Below are 15916 nucleotides of genomic sequence, written 5' to 3'. Positions count from 1 at the left end.
GTCCTGGGCCTGGTGTGGCTGTGAGCCTTCTGTTCTCTTCCTCTTGTAAAACCGCCAATCCTGTTGCTTTAAGGTCCCACCCTTATAATCTAATTTAACCCTAGTGAGTTCCTTAGCGGCTCCAGGCCCAAATACTGTCGGTCGCAGTGGGCTTTGGGCTTTGAATTTTTGGAGAACACAGTTCAGCTCCTGGCAGCATAGAATACAAAAGCTGACGAGCTTAGCATGGGGTCGCATCTCTAACAAAGCCACCAAATGGGGAAGCTGAACAGTACAAGCCAGGGCCACCTGTACAGGGAAAGACCTAAGGAATTAGTACCTGGCATTTAATAATTAGTTGACGGTGATGTGTCTCGAGCTAATTTTAAAGCCAGTTTCCTATCCTGTCTTCTGCAGGTGCTAACTTTGGGTCCCTTCTTGGAACAGAGCAACCCAGCGAGTAGCTAAAGAGAATCTATGTAAACAAACTGAAATCTCTTCTGACCGCGCCCTCTGGAGACCTCCCCACTTCACCCGGTGTGAGGAGCGGTGTGAGGAGCGTGAGGAGCTAGACCAGTCGCTATGAACGTGACCAGCTTGTTTTCATTCACGAGTCCGGCTGTGAAGAGACTTCTAGGGTGGAAACAGGGTGACGAGGAAGAAAAATGGGCAGAGAAAGCCGTGGATGCTTTGGTGAAAAAACTGAAGAAGAAGAAAGGGGCCATGGAAGAGTTGGAGAAAGCCCTGAGCTGCCCGGGGCAGCCGAGCAGCTGCGTCACCATTCCCCGCTCCCTGGACGGCAGGCTGCAGGTGTCCCACCGCAAGGGACTGCCTCATGTCATTTATTGCCGCGTGTGGCGCTGGCCTGACCTCCAGAGCCACCATGAACTGAAGCCTCTGGAGTGTTGTGAGTTTCCTTTCGGTTCCAAGCAGAAGGAGGTCTGCATCAACCCCTACCACTACAAGCGAGTGGAGAGCCCTGGTGAGTTGGGACGCACTTTGTGTGCTCCGTGAGTTCTGTCGAGAGCAGAGCAACAACAGCTTTCTGTTGTGGGGTGCAAATCCAAAATATTGTGGGGGAAGTGTTGTGTGGACTCGTACATGTGTGTGCAAAAGAGAAAGAGCACAGGAACACTTGTACGCCACTCAGCCTTCGCTCACTGTAACAAGCACCTCTAATGATCACTTTAGAAAGAGGCAGGTGATTTGGAAAGTATCAGTACCTGGTCCCCATGGCTCCAGGCTCTCTGTCCTGTAGCACTGTAGCATCCTGTGGTGGAACGGTGGTGGGAGCAGAGCTCATGTCAAAAGAAGCAAAAAGCTGGAGCCCCACTGTCCTCTTTGGTGACTAGGAGACTTCCCACTAGGCTTGGGGACAAGCCTTAGTGTCTGAACATTGGGGGGCATTGCCGTCCAAATTTTAGCAACCCCGGACTATTTCATCCATGCTAACAGCCTCCTTCTCTCTGTGTGACTTCATTTCTTGGAATCGGGCTCTGAAAATTGAGCTTTGTGCCTGAATCTGCTTTGTATGGTTTCACATTGTTCTGTGTGTCTTTCTAGCAAGTTCCGCCGTGCGGTACGTCAGCGGTTCAGCTGAAGCACAGGCTATCGCCGTTGTGCCCCGAAGGAAGGGCAGTGTGGGCACTCCATGTTTCTGGAGCGCAGCGCTTTTTGTCATCTGTGTTGAGGTGTGCTGTCGTGTGTTCCCTGTGGGACGACGTTCTGCTGTGGGAGGATCTGACATGTTTCTTTACAATATCCGTCTTTCCACGTGTGGCGCTGGGCTGTGGGAAAGGCTGCAGTTGGCCTCTCGCATCTTTGGATCCATCCCCATACTCAGCTGCAGATGCAAATACTTAGGAAAGGAACTCTCTCTATGGAGCAGGCCGTCTCTTCCTTCCAGGTACTTTCTCTTTCGGTTCTGGTGGTTGAAAAAGTCAGTGGACTCCATTCTTTCTGGGGCGCAGGGTTCCGGAGCTCTTGGTGGGTGAGTCTGCTTCCTCTTCGACACCCCAGGCCTCCGACTAGCCACCACGTGGAGGTCAGGGCAGGACTGTACCCTGATGCTGCTGAGTGTTACCAGGGCTGGAGGTCTTCATGTAGGTTGACTTTTCATTGGCCAGTCTCAGCTCGGGACTGGCATAGCTCTGCCTGGCTGGCCAGTGGGCGCCACTCCCATAGTCTCGGTGAGCCTGCCCATTGTGCTGGAAGGAGTCCACGGCCTTGAGAGGTGACCGGGCTAGGCGCTATATGACTGCTTATTCCTCTTGACCAGGAACCTGGAGCAGGGCAGCCCGCGTGACTAACCATTGCCGATGCCTACGCTCAGTGAGAGCAGCTAGGGAAGGACAGAAGCCCCTCTCACTCTCTAAACAATAGGGTGACTATCTTCACAGCACTTATATCTTTAGGCATCGTAAGAGGCTCAGAGCTGATTTAAAGTGTAGGGCAGACAGGTGCATGCCCCACGCCAATTCGGAGCCCTGTTACATAAGGGCTTGAGTGGCTGCAGATGAGGGCGTCCAGAGCAGCTCTGGGCTGCAGTCCCATAGATACAGACCACTACATTTTGAATTTATGTAGTTTTTGCCCTTGCGTTTGTTTCCCCATCCGGACAGGTGGATCAATTGATCAGTGCTTCTGTATCGAAGCATTGAAATGCCACATTGTCATTCTGGGGTGATTTTGTTGATGGACTGGTTCACTTAGCTGGTGGCTTCTGAGGATCCGCAAATATGAATGGCGTCAGATTCATGCGGCTTCCCTCCCTGTTCCTGCTCCTGGGATGGCCAGGTGATCTTTCTCTCACAGGAGCTTCAGACCGCAGGGTAGAGGTTCGCCTCAGTGGCTGCAAACTTCCAGCTCGGTCGTGCAATTATCTGTTGTTTGTCTCCAAAGGCATTTTTGTATATTTGCAGAACATTTAAGTCACGTAAAAGACTAGGGAAAGATTTACAAAGGCTTTTTTTTGTTCACTGCCTCTTTAAGAAAGAGAGAATATAAACTAAAATCATGTGTTTCCTTCTGTTATATTTCTGTTAATAACCACCATTCTGAATTTGACATTTGTCACCGTGTATATTTTACACTAATACATTTGTCCATAGGAACACATTGCTTTGTGTATTTTAAAATATTACACAGTGGCAGTAGATTTTCCTGGAACTGATTGTCGTGTTCATTCCATATTACGCTGTGTGTCTCTAGAACATACATTTTTACGAATACCTTGTCCAGTGCTATGCGAGACCCTCTCTTCTGTTGGAATTTCATTTGGGAACAATTGCTAGAATTAGGCCATCACACATAATATTATTTAGTATTCATCCATTTTCACTATACTCTCTACTTACACAGCTTCTAGCTTCCTTTCCGGGTGACTTTTTATCAGGGCCCTTTGAAAATGACACTGTTACAAGTTGTTCCGGGCTAAGGCTCTGTGTCCCCTTTCCCTAGCAGCCTTGCTGGGTTCTCTTTGTTTTAGTATTAATACTCTTTACTGTTTGTCAGACCAGATAGGACGTAGGTTTTATTGCTATTTGTTTTTAGGAACAGCTCATATAAAGACACAGGGTTTTCTTCAGGTAGAAACTGAAACGGAGATGGGAGTCTTAGAGAATGAGAAGGTCTGTGCAAGGCGGGTCCGTGGGTTTCGGCTCACAGAGTCCACGGGGAAAATTTTAATGTAACTCAGGTAATGAAAGTGAATCCAGACCCCTGGAAAGCAGATGGGTGTGAACACAGGAAGTGCTCTCCCACCTGAGGTCACTGATGGGAACATTGAAGGTGTGTGTCCATGCCCTGCCCTGCTGCAGCCCCGCCTGGTCAGCTCTGTCCCCTCTACAGCTCGTGAGTATGAAGATGTGGCCCTAAGGGTCCTCTTTCCCGGTGCTCTTTAGCCGAGCCCTGCCGCCTCTCCTACTTCCTTCTCCGTTTTCCACTGGCTCTGTGCTTGCATTCTCGGCAGGCACCCAAGGCCTTTTCCTCGGTAACGGGGTCCAGCTCACTTCCCTTTCTCCTTCAGATCTGAAGGTAGTAGAGATCTGTGAGGCTGGGACTCATCCTTGATCCCACCGTTTTCCTACCCCAGAGAGAGTGTGCCTTTCCCATAGCAACCCCAGCTTCTTCAGAACCTACGGCCCAGCCCATTGCTGGTCAGCTACTCTCTGAGTTAAGAAAGCATATAGGGCGGGCCCCTGCGTGCTAACATCTCTGTCTCGGCAGCTTCCACAGCAGCAGGGATTGTTGATCCCTGGAAAGCCGCCGTGACTAGTGTATTCATACAGCCGTCTGTCTTTCTAGGATGGGTTTTCAGTTTGTCTGCAGCCTTTGGAAACCGTCTTCCTCTCTTTGGTCATTTCCTTGCTGATGTAAGATAAAAAGGAAGCCCACTCCTGGTGCAGTTCTGTTACTTAGTAACTTGCTGAGGTGGGGAGTGTAAGCTTGACTCTCTTTCTCCTCCACGAGTCTCAGGAGCCGCCTACGGGACAGCCCTAGAGGTCCTTTGAGGCCAAGGCTGAGATGTATTTGGTGTAAATATACCAGGCTCTTGACTTGGGTCTTTCATGCTGCGAAGTGGTATTGTGTCCTCTTAGAGTCCACGTGTGTGATCACATGACAGCCACTCACTGCCCCACTGTCCTGGAGAGTTTGCCCATTCACAAGGTGCCCGTGAGTTGCTCTTTGAAGTCGTTCAGCGTTGGGGGGACGGGGGTTTCTGTTCTGATGCAGATAGGAAATTGGCTGGCTCTTTCTAGACTTTTCCTTCAGGTAGTCGTCAAGGTTGAGACTGAGAGAAAGACAATCAACTGTTTTCGTTTGTCTCATGCAGATTTTGTCATTGTTCCTTTGAGTATCTTTGCTTTTATATTTCTTTGCCCCAAAATAATTTCATCAATTTAAGTAACTACAGTTTCTTCTTAACCCGTGGCTTGTATTTTGTTACAAATAAAAATAGTGTAGAAACTATGGTCGGGAAACAGCCGCACTTTCAGAGACACTGCCTCTCCTGTTCACTCTAGCTTTGGCAGGGGTTGGGGGGGCTAGAGGGGTGGAGGCTGGGGGGTGGAGGCCGGGGGGGGCGGGAGGGCGGTACACACAAAGCGGAGACCCTTCTTTCTGTGGAGAGGCTGTACTCTGGCCATTATTGAAACGTACATCTCTCAAGGACATGTTGATTGTTCTTCCTCACACATGTAGACGCTCACAGGAAACAGAGTTCCCAGACTTCTGAGACTGGCCCTGCCGCTGCTGTAGCTGTCCACTGTCTGCCGGACTTTTACTAGCCTTCCGAGTGGAGGCTGCTTATTAGTGGTCGGATTAAATAGTGCTTCTCTTTTTCTTTTCCCAAAGTATCTGCTGACCAAGGCTGAGTAAGTCACCTAATTGCGGTACTGAGACGACCATGCGGCTCCTGTCCGCTGCTCTCAAAGTGCCTTAATGGGGGTTTCCTGGCTGCTGGCCTTTCTTCTTTTTCCTCATGTGGTTCTTTAAAATTATTTTTTTGCACTTTGAACTCCACTATGAAAGTCCTTATCAAACCTGAGCCTTAAATCCTGAGATTGATGTCAGGTGTGCCAGCACATAGCTATAGTCCCAGCCCTCAGGAGGTGAGGCAAAAAGTTGTGAGTTTGGGACTACAGAGTAAGAGCCTGTCTCATAAGACACCATCCCCCTAAATAAATGGAGTCTGAGATTTCTATTTTAATTGTTGGAGAATGCTGCTGGCTGCTGAAAATGGAAATAACACTGAAAATCCTCCTCACCTGTTGGCTAAATATGGGCTTCGGCTCCAGCTGTCCATTCATCCTGTAATTTGTGGCTTGGTAAGTTTTACCTGGAAGAGAATGTTTTAAATGTTATAGAACTGGAGAAAGATCCGTTATTGCCAAGCAGGATTGGGGCAGAGGAAATCGATGCCAAGGAAGGAAGCAAACTAAGTGGTCCTGAGGATGCCACAGTTTGTTTTAATTTGACAGTATCCTTTCAGACTCTAGGGGTTGCATAGGGCTGAATCTGTAGTGGTCTCAAAAAGTATTCTGTGAGCCGGGTGGTGGTGGTGGTGGTGGTGGTGCACGCCTTTAATCCTAGCAATCGGGAACCAGAAACAAGCAGTTCTCTGTGAATTTGAGGCTAGCCTGGTCTACAGAACTAGTTCCAGGACAGTCAGAGCTACACAGAGAAGCCCTGTCTTGAAGGAAAAAAAAAAAAAAATCCCAGCGCGCCTGTGCAGTACGTTTGCTGCGGCGGGGGTGGGGGCAGTATTGACCTTGCTTGAAGGTTGTTATAAGTCAGATACCAAGACGTGTTCATTACAGAGATGAAAATTGGAGGTAAATTAACAATACTAACTATAAAAATTAAAACAAGACAGCATGCGCTGTGTTCCAGTACACCCAAATTTCTGTCCCTTCTGACATTTTAATAAACATAAGGCTCTACAGGAACTGTGCCCCCCAAAAAGACGGGCACGGAATTTTCGTAGTGTATGCTGAATTGAATGGCAGGTGTGGATGGAGGATGAACTCAACTCCTAAACCTCAGACCAGCACTGACAGGACGTCCTCAATTGTTAACACACCTGCACACCCATGTTCCACCTAACGCTGGCCCGTGGTACAACGCAGAGAAAGTTCACGTGTCTGTCATCCCAGGGATTTTTTTTTTTTTTTTTATGTGTATGTGTGCATTTGGAGGCCAGAGCACAACCTTGGGTGTCATTCTCAGGAGCAGAGTCCACTTTCCTTTGCAATAGTCTCTTAGCAAGGCTGATAATCACCGGGCTTGATTCTCTGGCCTGTGAGCTTCGGGGTCCTCCCGTCTCTGCCTCCCCAGTGTGTGTGGGGAGAGTTATGAGTCATCGTGCCTGGTGTTCTGTGGATTCCCGGATGGAATCAGGTCTTCAGGCTCGCAAGCCATCCCGCAGCCCTGCACAAAGGACTGGAATCAGTTTTTAGGTAGAGAAAGAATAAAGGAAATGAACACTGTTAATGAAACGGGCCAAGAAAAATAGATGAATGGCTAAGACCAGGGGAAATTAGCAAGTATGGCGTTGGCATCACGCAGAAGCAAGGCCTTGTCGGTCTGGTGGTGCCTCGTGGAAGGTAGGCCACTGAGGAGGCAGCTTTGGTCCACTGTGTGCTCCGGCTGTACTGTGCTGTGTCACCACAGGTCCACAGAACCAAGCCAGCCGCCGAGAAACTGCTGGAAACCCCGTGAGCCAAATAAGTGAACAAACGAATGAATGAAACTATTTCCCTCTTTTCAGCTGATTTTCTCCTAAGTTTGTGTTAGCAAAAGAATCCTAACAAACCATTAGATGACACAGAGACCTCCCGCTCCACCCCACCTCTGAAAGCTTCAGTCAGAACAAGGCATGGGAAGAAAATATGACGGAGTCTCATCTGTTTTGTGGGAGGAGCACAGGGTTGGCCCGGGTTACGGCGTCCATGCAGAGGTCAGAGGATGACGTCTCACCAGTCGCCTTTCTCCTCCCACCTTGCTTCTGAGGCAGGGTCTTCCTTACTGTTTCTGCAGCTGGAACCCATGGGGTGTTTTGTTTTGCTTTGTTTCTTCTTTAAAGCTAAATTCTTTCAAGAAGCCCCTAAAAAGCCCACGTCTGTAATCCCAGGGGTACTGCGACCACATAGGAAGGGCAAATAGGTCAGAAGCTTATGTACACAGAAGCAAGAGAGACAGCCACTTGATCAAGAAAGTCCTTAAAACAGAACTAGATTCTAAACCATTGGTGGTGATGGCTCAGAAATCCTGAAACCTCACATGTAATATCAGTGAGAGGGGATCGGCCCATGTAGACCAATAGCGTGGAAGCCCTTGGGAATTAGGACGGGGAAAAGGCCACGTAGAAGATACCAATTTCCTGTAGAAATGATGTAAAAACATGATAGAGGATGAGCCGGCTTAGGTGTCCACTCAGCCTGGGCAGTTTGACCATGGGCTACTTGCTTGTCTTCCGGGGGTCACTCACATGTCTTCTAGGGGCCACTCCCGTGTCTTCTGGGGGCCACTCGTGTCTTTGAGGGCCACTCACGTGTCTTCCGAGGGCCGCTCATGTGTCTTCCTTGAGGGTCTCTAGCTTCTGACCAGTTGGAGAAGGCAAGGGTTGAGACTGACCAGATCTTCAGAGTTGGCATGAAGTTCTTTTAATCACAGTGTGTGATGAGGCCCCTCTGCACAGGACATTCTTGAGAGCAAAGCAGCCTCTGCAAGCTGAGGAGAGATCTCCACACCGTGCATAGAATAGAATGAAGTTTGTGACCAGGTCTCTGTGAGGCAAGTCCTCCGAAGACTAGCGGTGACGGGCACGATAGTGACAGCGAGTCTCGTTGCTCACGACCTGCCCTGCCCGGTTCACCACCGCACATGTATTTTCATGTATTTCTGACTTAGGCAGCAGGTGCCAAGGACTGCTGAGATGTAGAGGCGGGGTCATGAACAACTTGAAGCTGCAGAGCTAGAATCCAAGTTCAAATCCACGCCACTGGGGCTGGAGAGATGGCTCCTCGGTTAAGAGCATTGCCTGCTCCTGAGTTCAATTCCCAGCAACCACATGGTGGCTCACAACCATCTGTAATGGGGTCTGGTGCCCTCTTCTGGCCTGCAGGCATACACACAGACAGAATATTGTATACATAATAAATAAATGAATATTTTTAAAAAAATCCACGCCACTTAACCCCGCGTGGGACTGCTTCGCAAAAACCAGGAAGCAGTTGGCAGTTGGCTTCTCTTTAGCAAAGGAGCCAGACACCCAGAGTTATAAGTGTTGCGGAATGTACCTAAAATGCCTGCGGTAGGCAGCCTGTGGACTGGCCGAACGCGGACAGTAGGGAGCCTCGGCGCCTACGGCTTGGGTGCTGAGGAAGTTGTGTTTACGTTTATTTCCCGTTCAGCAGTAATCATCATTAGAAAACCAGTGTCCTAGTGTCACAGAGCATATCTGCTGGGATCCAATTTGAACTCAAAATAAGTGAGTTAATTAATTGAACTGTGATTGTGAAAGCTGCTTGGGGTCATTGTGAACGTGTCAGTGGATTGTGAGGTAGCTGAGCCAACTGTTCAGAAACTTCCTTAAGACCAAGGTGGTCCAGAGCTTCACTGCGGAGCCAAACTGCCCAGGCTTGAACCCTGATCCACTGGATATTAGCTGTATGATCACAGGTAACCGAACCCATTGGGTGTTGGTTCTGTATTCGTAGGTAAATTACTAACTCTCCCTATACCTCCAGTTCCACTTTCATTTAAGATTTATTTTTATCCTTCTTCATTACCTGTTTGATGTATGTCTGCATGTGCACATGTGCATAGGAGTGCAGTTGCCCATGGAGACCAAATGCATTGGATCCCCGCTAGGTGAGCCACCAGATCAGGGTGTTGGGAGCCAAACTCCACAGTCCTCTGCAAGGACGCCAGGTCTCCAGACCCTCGGGTTTTCTTTTCTGTGTGGCATGGGTTAACACGGGAATGTGTGAGAGCAGGGTTGTTGGGGGGGTTTGCTGAGTTAACACATGATACAGCAGTTAACATGTAAGTGCTGTGTTAACACATGATACAGCAGTTAGCATGTAAGTGCTGTGTGTTGGAAAGAAGTGCCCTTGTTCCATTTATGCTGTGGCTGTAATCCCAGTGCGGGGGTGGGGGGGCAGAGACAGGCAATCATGGGGGCTCGTTGGCCCAGCCAGTCTAGACAAAACAGCGAACTCCAGGTTGTGGAGTTCGAAAAGTAGAGAAACAGTTGAGGAAAACAAGCCAGGCTCTCTCTTTCTCCCTTCCTTCACACACACACACACACACACACACAAACACACACACAATCAGAAACTGGAAAGAGAATTTTTGAAGCAGCTTTTCAACTCCCTCTCAGTTTTAAAGGACTAAGGAGTAAAGCCTGGCTTTGAACAGGCTTGGATCAGGCCCGAGATCCGGAATGAGTCCCTTAGCTAGGCTGAGCCTGCTTCCCTAGATCCGGAATGAGTCCCTTAGCTAGGCTGAGCCTGCTTCCCTGCACACCCCAGAAGTCAGTGTAAAGCACTCTGTGGTGCAGCCCTGTTCTCCTGTTGGCTTTTATTGCCATAGCTCTGGGGACCTTATCAGATATTTCAAACCCTGTTCACCCTCAGCTCACCAGCAGTGAGCAGGCAGACAGATAAAGGGTTTTTCCACTGTTGCTTATTGCTGTTAAAATTTAACCTTGATTAAGATTCAGAGAACCATTTCTTCAGTTCCCAAGACGTATCTTGAAGTAAGGAATTTTATTTTATAAACAAACATACTATTAACTTGAAAACCATCTTTCACACCTCCCTCTTTACACGGAAGGTTTCTGCCCACAGGGTCACCCAGTATACTCTATCAGGGATGTCTGTCTTAGCTACTCAGGCAACTCACCCTTTTGATAAGAACTGCTGCAGGGTGGGACGGGCCACCTCTCTGCTCTCAGACAACCCCAGTGCTGTGTCCTGAGATGTTACTTGTGCGGAGCTTTGCACGGCATACTGTTAGAATTAGGTGTCCACAAGCCATGGCCAAGATGTACGAATCTAGAATGGGGGTGCCGGAGTAAAGCAATGCTCTTTTTCTGGGAGGTAAGGAGTGTGAAAGCCCAGAAGTCAGGTGAGTTGCTCCAAGTCCCGAAGGTAGTCACCCTGCTCAGGTCACCTAGCTAAACTCCTCCTCCACTCCTGCAGAACCAAGCGGGAAGTATTTCAGTAGCTTGATTGCCATTCTGTCTCCGTGGACAGACATAGGGAACAGGCTGGCAATCTCATCAGAACTCTCTTGTGTTAAAGCGGAAGCCAGCTGCCTTTTGGAGAACATTTGGAGGGTCCCGGCACAGCTGAAGACCGGTCAGGTTGGACTAGCACATGTTGCCAGTGACCATTCGGTGTAGAGTTTCAAGCCATGCTTGAATCTCTGGACAACGCTCCAATCTGGGGTGTACAGGAATGCTGTTGAGCTCGGCTGTATAATTTTAGCTGTTCTTGGTCGTTCCTTTCCCATGTGTCTTGGCAACACAGAAAAGCAGAGTCCAACAGCAGAATCACAAATGCCTCCCCGGACTTGAGCATCCTGCAGTGTTATTCTTAGTTTGGTTTTCTGTTGGTGGGAAAGGGGATTTTGATTTTCATTTTTCAAGGGAAGAGATACAGAGTTTGAAAAGCAGCGAGGAAGGGAAGACTCTGACTTTGTCTTTCCAGAGGTCCAGAGGAGAGCACATCCTCAGACTTAAGCCAGCGGGCTGAAGAGATGGCTCAGGGGCTAAGAGCACACACTGTTCTTACAGCGAATCCACCCACACTGGGCAGCTTACAACTGCTTGTAACTCCAGCTTCAGGGGATCTGATACCTCTGGCCTTAGAGGGCATTGGCACTAACATACATGTACAGATAGATGTTCACAGATATACACATAGACATATACATAATTAAATCATTAAAATAGACTTGGCAGAGAGATGGTGTCTCCCCTTCCTTAGTTGGCAAAGTGCTCCCTGCACCAGCCTGCAGACCTGCGTTTAGATCCCCAGCACCCCACACAAAGCAGACTTCCCAGGCAGCATACCTGGAATCCCAGTGCCAGGGAGGTAGAGAGAGGAGGACCCTATAATTTAAGGTCCAGCCAGTCCAGCCAGATGGGTGAGGTCCAGGTTAAGCAAGAGATCTTGTCTCAAAAGGCAAAACGGGAAAGCAATTCAGGAAGAGAGTGGATATCAAGTTCTGGCCTCCGCATGCATGTGTCCCTTAACCTACACACACACACACACGCACACACACACACACAGAGAGAGAGAGAGAGAGAGAGAGAGAGAGAGAGAGAGAGAGAGACAGACTCCAGGCAATTGTCAGCTAGGTGAGAAGGTGGGGAGAAAGGCCCCACTCATCCAAGCAGACAGGGTTCTCTGAACACATGACCCGATCAGCTCAGGGACGAAGTAAAACCATTAGGCTCCACATCCAAAGATAAGCCTCAGGGCTGAAGCAAAAAGTACAGGTTGCTGACAGTGTTTAGGAAGCAGGTTTGGGATCTGGCTTCTCAAAAGTGTCTTACATCAAGAAACGTTTCCAGAAATGCAAGGGTTGCAGTTCCAAACCACACACGCTGCCCTTCAGTGAAGTTTGGGGTGTGAGAACCTGTTGACTGGGTTGAGTGTGTCCCTAAATTCATGTTGAAGCTCTAACCCCAAGGACCACCGAATGTGAGTTGTAGAGACGGGGCCTTTAAGGAAAAGATAAACTGAGATGAGGGCACTGTGGGGAACCCGGATGTAGTCTGCTACCATCCTTACAAGACAGGGTTAGGTTGTGCACAGAAACACTGGGCTGGAAGGCCATTGGTAGCCGAGGACAGAGGTCTCAGCTGAAGCCAGCCCACCAGTACCTTCATCTCACGTTTTCCCTCCAGGGCCACAGGAAAATGCATTTCTCTTTTCCAGTCACCAGTCTCTGGTGTTTATTCCTGCTGCCCTGGGAAACTAATGCAGACAGTGTCTACAAACCACAGAGCCACCGGAGACGTCAACAGACCTTCGTAGTGCTCCTGTTTTCCCAGTCCTGGGGATGAAGCTGGGCCCTCGTGTATGCTAAGCTGTACCCTTGGCTTTCTCTTTAACTGTGCACATGCATGCAGGAGACCACGGAGTCCAGGAGAGGAGCCCTTGGAGATGGAGTTATCCGTGTCCAATGTCCATGCTAGGAACTGGAAGAGCAGTGTACACTCTTAACCACTGGGCCGGTTTGTTTGTGTGTTTTTGTTTGTTTGTTTGTTTGTTTTTGAGCAGAGTTTCACTCAGTTGTCCACGCTGGCCTAGCACTCATTCTGTAGTCCAGACTAGCTTTGCACTCCCATCCCCCTGCCTCCACCTCTTGTCTGGACTAGCTTTGCACTCCCATCCCCCTGCCTCCACCTCTTGTCCGGCTCTTCTTATTCTGAAGAGGGCATTTCCGCAGCAAGGTACTGGTCTTCCCGTTGACTTGTCACTGTGGTGGCATCTCAATAAGGACTCAAGAACTTCGTTGTTTCCAAAGGCATACAGGGTGGTGGCTAAAGCTCTTAGGAAAGAGAAGCCTGCAGCTGAACTCTGAGGCGAAGCTGGGCCTGCCAGACATGGAAACCCCTTTCATTAATACAGTGGTGTGGCCAGGAGGTGGTGGCTCACGCCTTAAATTCCAGCACTTGGCAGGGCAGAGAGAGGCAGATGATCCCTTTGAGTTCAAGGCCAGCCTGGTCTACAGAATGAGTTCTAGGACAGCCAGGCTTACACAGAGAAACCCTGTCTTGAAAAACCAAACATCAACATACACAATTACCAAAATGTAATTAAAAAACAGTAACAACAGCAGAAAACAGTGGCATGGACACAGGACTAGAGCAGAAAAAAGTCTGAAAACGTACAGCATACACAGGAGATTACAGAAAAGGTAGCAGCTCAGTCTGCAGGACAGAGATGGCCTCTTGATCAGTGGCATCTAAGGTGGCCTGCTCACCAGCCATTCAGAAAGAGATAAAGTTAGATACATTCCTCATACCACAAGTAAAACCAGTGCCTCAGAACGTGAATAAATTGGGAAACTCTGCACACCCCAGAAGGGTGCACGGGTGAGCTCTTCCATTCAGCAAGGGCATACAAGACTTTCTAACCTCAAATTCATAACGTACACGAACAAGAAGAATGAGGAAATAACAACCCGGTAGCTGCCCTGTGAGGAGGTTAGAAGAATGAGGGAAAGGAACAGAAGGGATGGGAGAGGGATTATTCTGACCTCCAGAACCCCCTTGGTGTTTTCTAGATTTGCAAAGAATTGGGGAAGTCAGTGAGCGCCGACAACAGACTATGCAGATAAGCTCAACACTGAAGGTGGGAGTCAGACCCAGACAAACTTTGAGCAAATGGAAATGAATCCAAGTATTTTACACATAAAAAAATTAAAAAGAAAATAAGTCCCTAGGTGTAGTTCATAAGATGATATGAATATATAGTTTTGAAAAAAAATTAGTAAATTTAAGGGATTAATGAATATATGGGAACTGGGGCAGGAAGGTTGACTCATATCTATAATAATCTCTGTGTGTAAGAAGTGGAGGCAGGAGGACCAGGAGTTCAGTCATCTTCAGCTACAAAGTTGAGGCTAACGGTCTACATGAGATCTTGTTTTAAAATTCCAAAAGATTAATACAGATAAATATATAATAATGAAGGAAGGCAAATAAAAAGTTGGTGGACATGGGTTGGGCTTAGGGGGAGCATCGCAATGTGTTCCTGGCCCCCAGGGATGAGGAGGGAGAAGTGAGGCAGAAGCCAGGAACGCTTTGAAAAGCTGGAGAAAGAAATGCCTCGAGTGGCAGGCAGCGTGCTTGGAAAGGCGTGAAGAGCAAACTGGCCAGTGGTGGGACACGGTGCACCACAACAATAGACAAGAGCAGGAAGGTGTCAGCCGCTTCTCAGGAACTCACAGACCGGTGTCGGTGGCTGTCATAGAGGAGCAGGAGGCAGGAGATGGGGAAGCCCTCCTCATGGAAGAATTCTGACGAGAAGCAAGGACAGTAGAAGGAAAGAACCATCTGAGCAAACGCTGATTCAAGCAAAATCTACGTTCAGAGTTGGTGAAGTCTGGTGAGAAGTGGAAGGTTTCCTCAGTTGGAGGATTAGCTGCGGATGGTGAGTGAACTGGGTAATAGTCTAACCAAGCAGTCGAAAGGAAGCAGGCATATGTCGTTGGCCTCTAGGTTTGTACCCAGAGAAGGGCATAATGTCACCTGCATAGTGTGGTAGCCAAGAATCGCGGGGTTTGATTATAAAGGACTGTCAGAGGAACCCACCTTGAGGGGGAGGCAGTCTGTAAAATCACTCCTATGTGATTCCATCAAGGGTTACCGGGTCAGTAATGGTCGCGTGTATGTGTGGAAGTTCGTCCTGCTGTGTAGCAGTTTCTCTTGACCACTGTGGAGTTCAGGGGCATACAGCATCCACCACCTGCTCTCAGAGTATCCCTGGGGTGGGGTGGGAAGTGTTTGGAGCAGGAGGAGGGAAGAGAATGAGGAATTTTAATACTTCCCAATCTGTTTTACCAACAGTTCGCAGCTAAATCAGTGATAATCCACGTGTGACGAATGCCTTCCCGTAGAAGCACTCACCGTCAGGCAGGAAGAGGGTTCCTGGAAAGCCCCAAAGTCGACTCCATTTCCAGTGTCACTGAGCATTTCTCTAGGGAAATGCACAGGGTCCTGGTCACCATTCACAGTAGCCAGTTCAAATCACCTCCTCCTCTTGCTCAGTTTTAATACATGTCGCTTTTCTCTCATTTCGAGACCACAAGGACAGGAGGGCTTCCGAAGGTCTTTGCCACTAAGGGGAGCCCCCTGGTGACCTTGGAGAAGATCTGGGGTCTAATGGCAATCTCCAGGGTAGGGTTCTGTAATCAGCATTAGGCAGCCCATTCCTCCCGGGTTCCCATATGGTGGTGGCTCTGCCAGGGTTTTTCTGGAGTTAGCTGTGCTGGTTTCCATCACCTCAGGCTCTTGGCTTTCAGTAGGCAACTCTTTTTGTCTGGGTACCGACCTCTTAGACCCCCTGTCTTGGGGTTTTTAGTTGGCAAATGTAACTAGCTTCTGCGTCCTCCTTGGCCCTCTCGTGTGGTGTTGAAGACCATGGAGAAGTGAGTACATACATCCAGGTCCTTGCAGAAAGGATGCTTCTAAGTATGGCTTCCAGGACATCCCCGAACCTCAGAGGCCACGTAACTAACCTCCTTCTCTGGCCTTCAGGTGTCACGTGATCACTGCTTTTTATTTTAAAGAAGTTAATGTGTCGATTAGAACACTTAATGGTAATAATATCATTTAATACATATTAACTCAGATTTTAACAGACCATTAAGCGAAAGTATCAGTGGCAATATGTACATATGTAAACGGAGT

The 15916-nt window shown here is 48.7% G+C and overlaps 1 protein-coding gene across 1 annotated transcript in view; it reads left to right on the top strand.

Moving 5' to 3' along the window:
• Positions 1–532: 532 nt before the first annotated feature.
• The window catches only part of Smad1 (SMAD family member 1), a 33975-nt gene continuing 18591 nt past the window's right edge, over positions 533–15916 (top strand). Inside the window, exon 1 of the mRNA XM_038312281.1 lies at positions 533–961. Coding sequence (XP_038168209.1) covers positions 562–961 — 400 coding nt within the window. The 5' untranslated portion in view covers positions 533–561. The remainder of the gene's footprint in view (positions 962–15916) is intronic.

This window comes from Arvicola amphibius, chromosome 15 (genome assembly GCF_903992535.2).
Source record: "Arvicola amphibius chromosome 15, mArvAmp1.2, whole genome shotgun sequence".
NCBI lineage: Eukaryota > Metazoa > Chordata > Mammalia > Rodentia > Cricetidae > Arvicola > Arvicola amphibius.
Note: the sequence above shows the minus strand (reverse complement) of the source record. Positions and strands in the feature narration are given on the sequence as shown.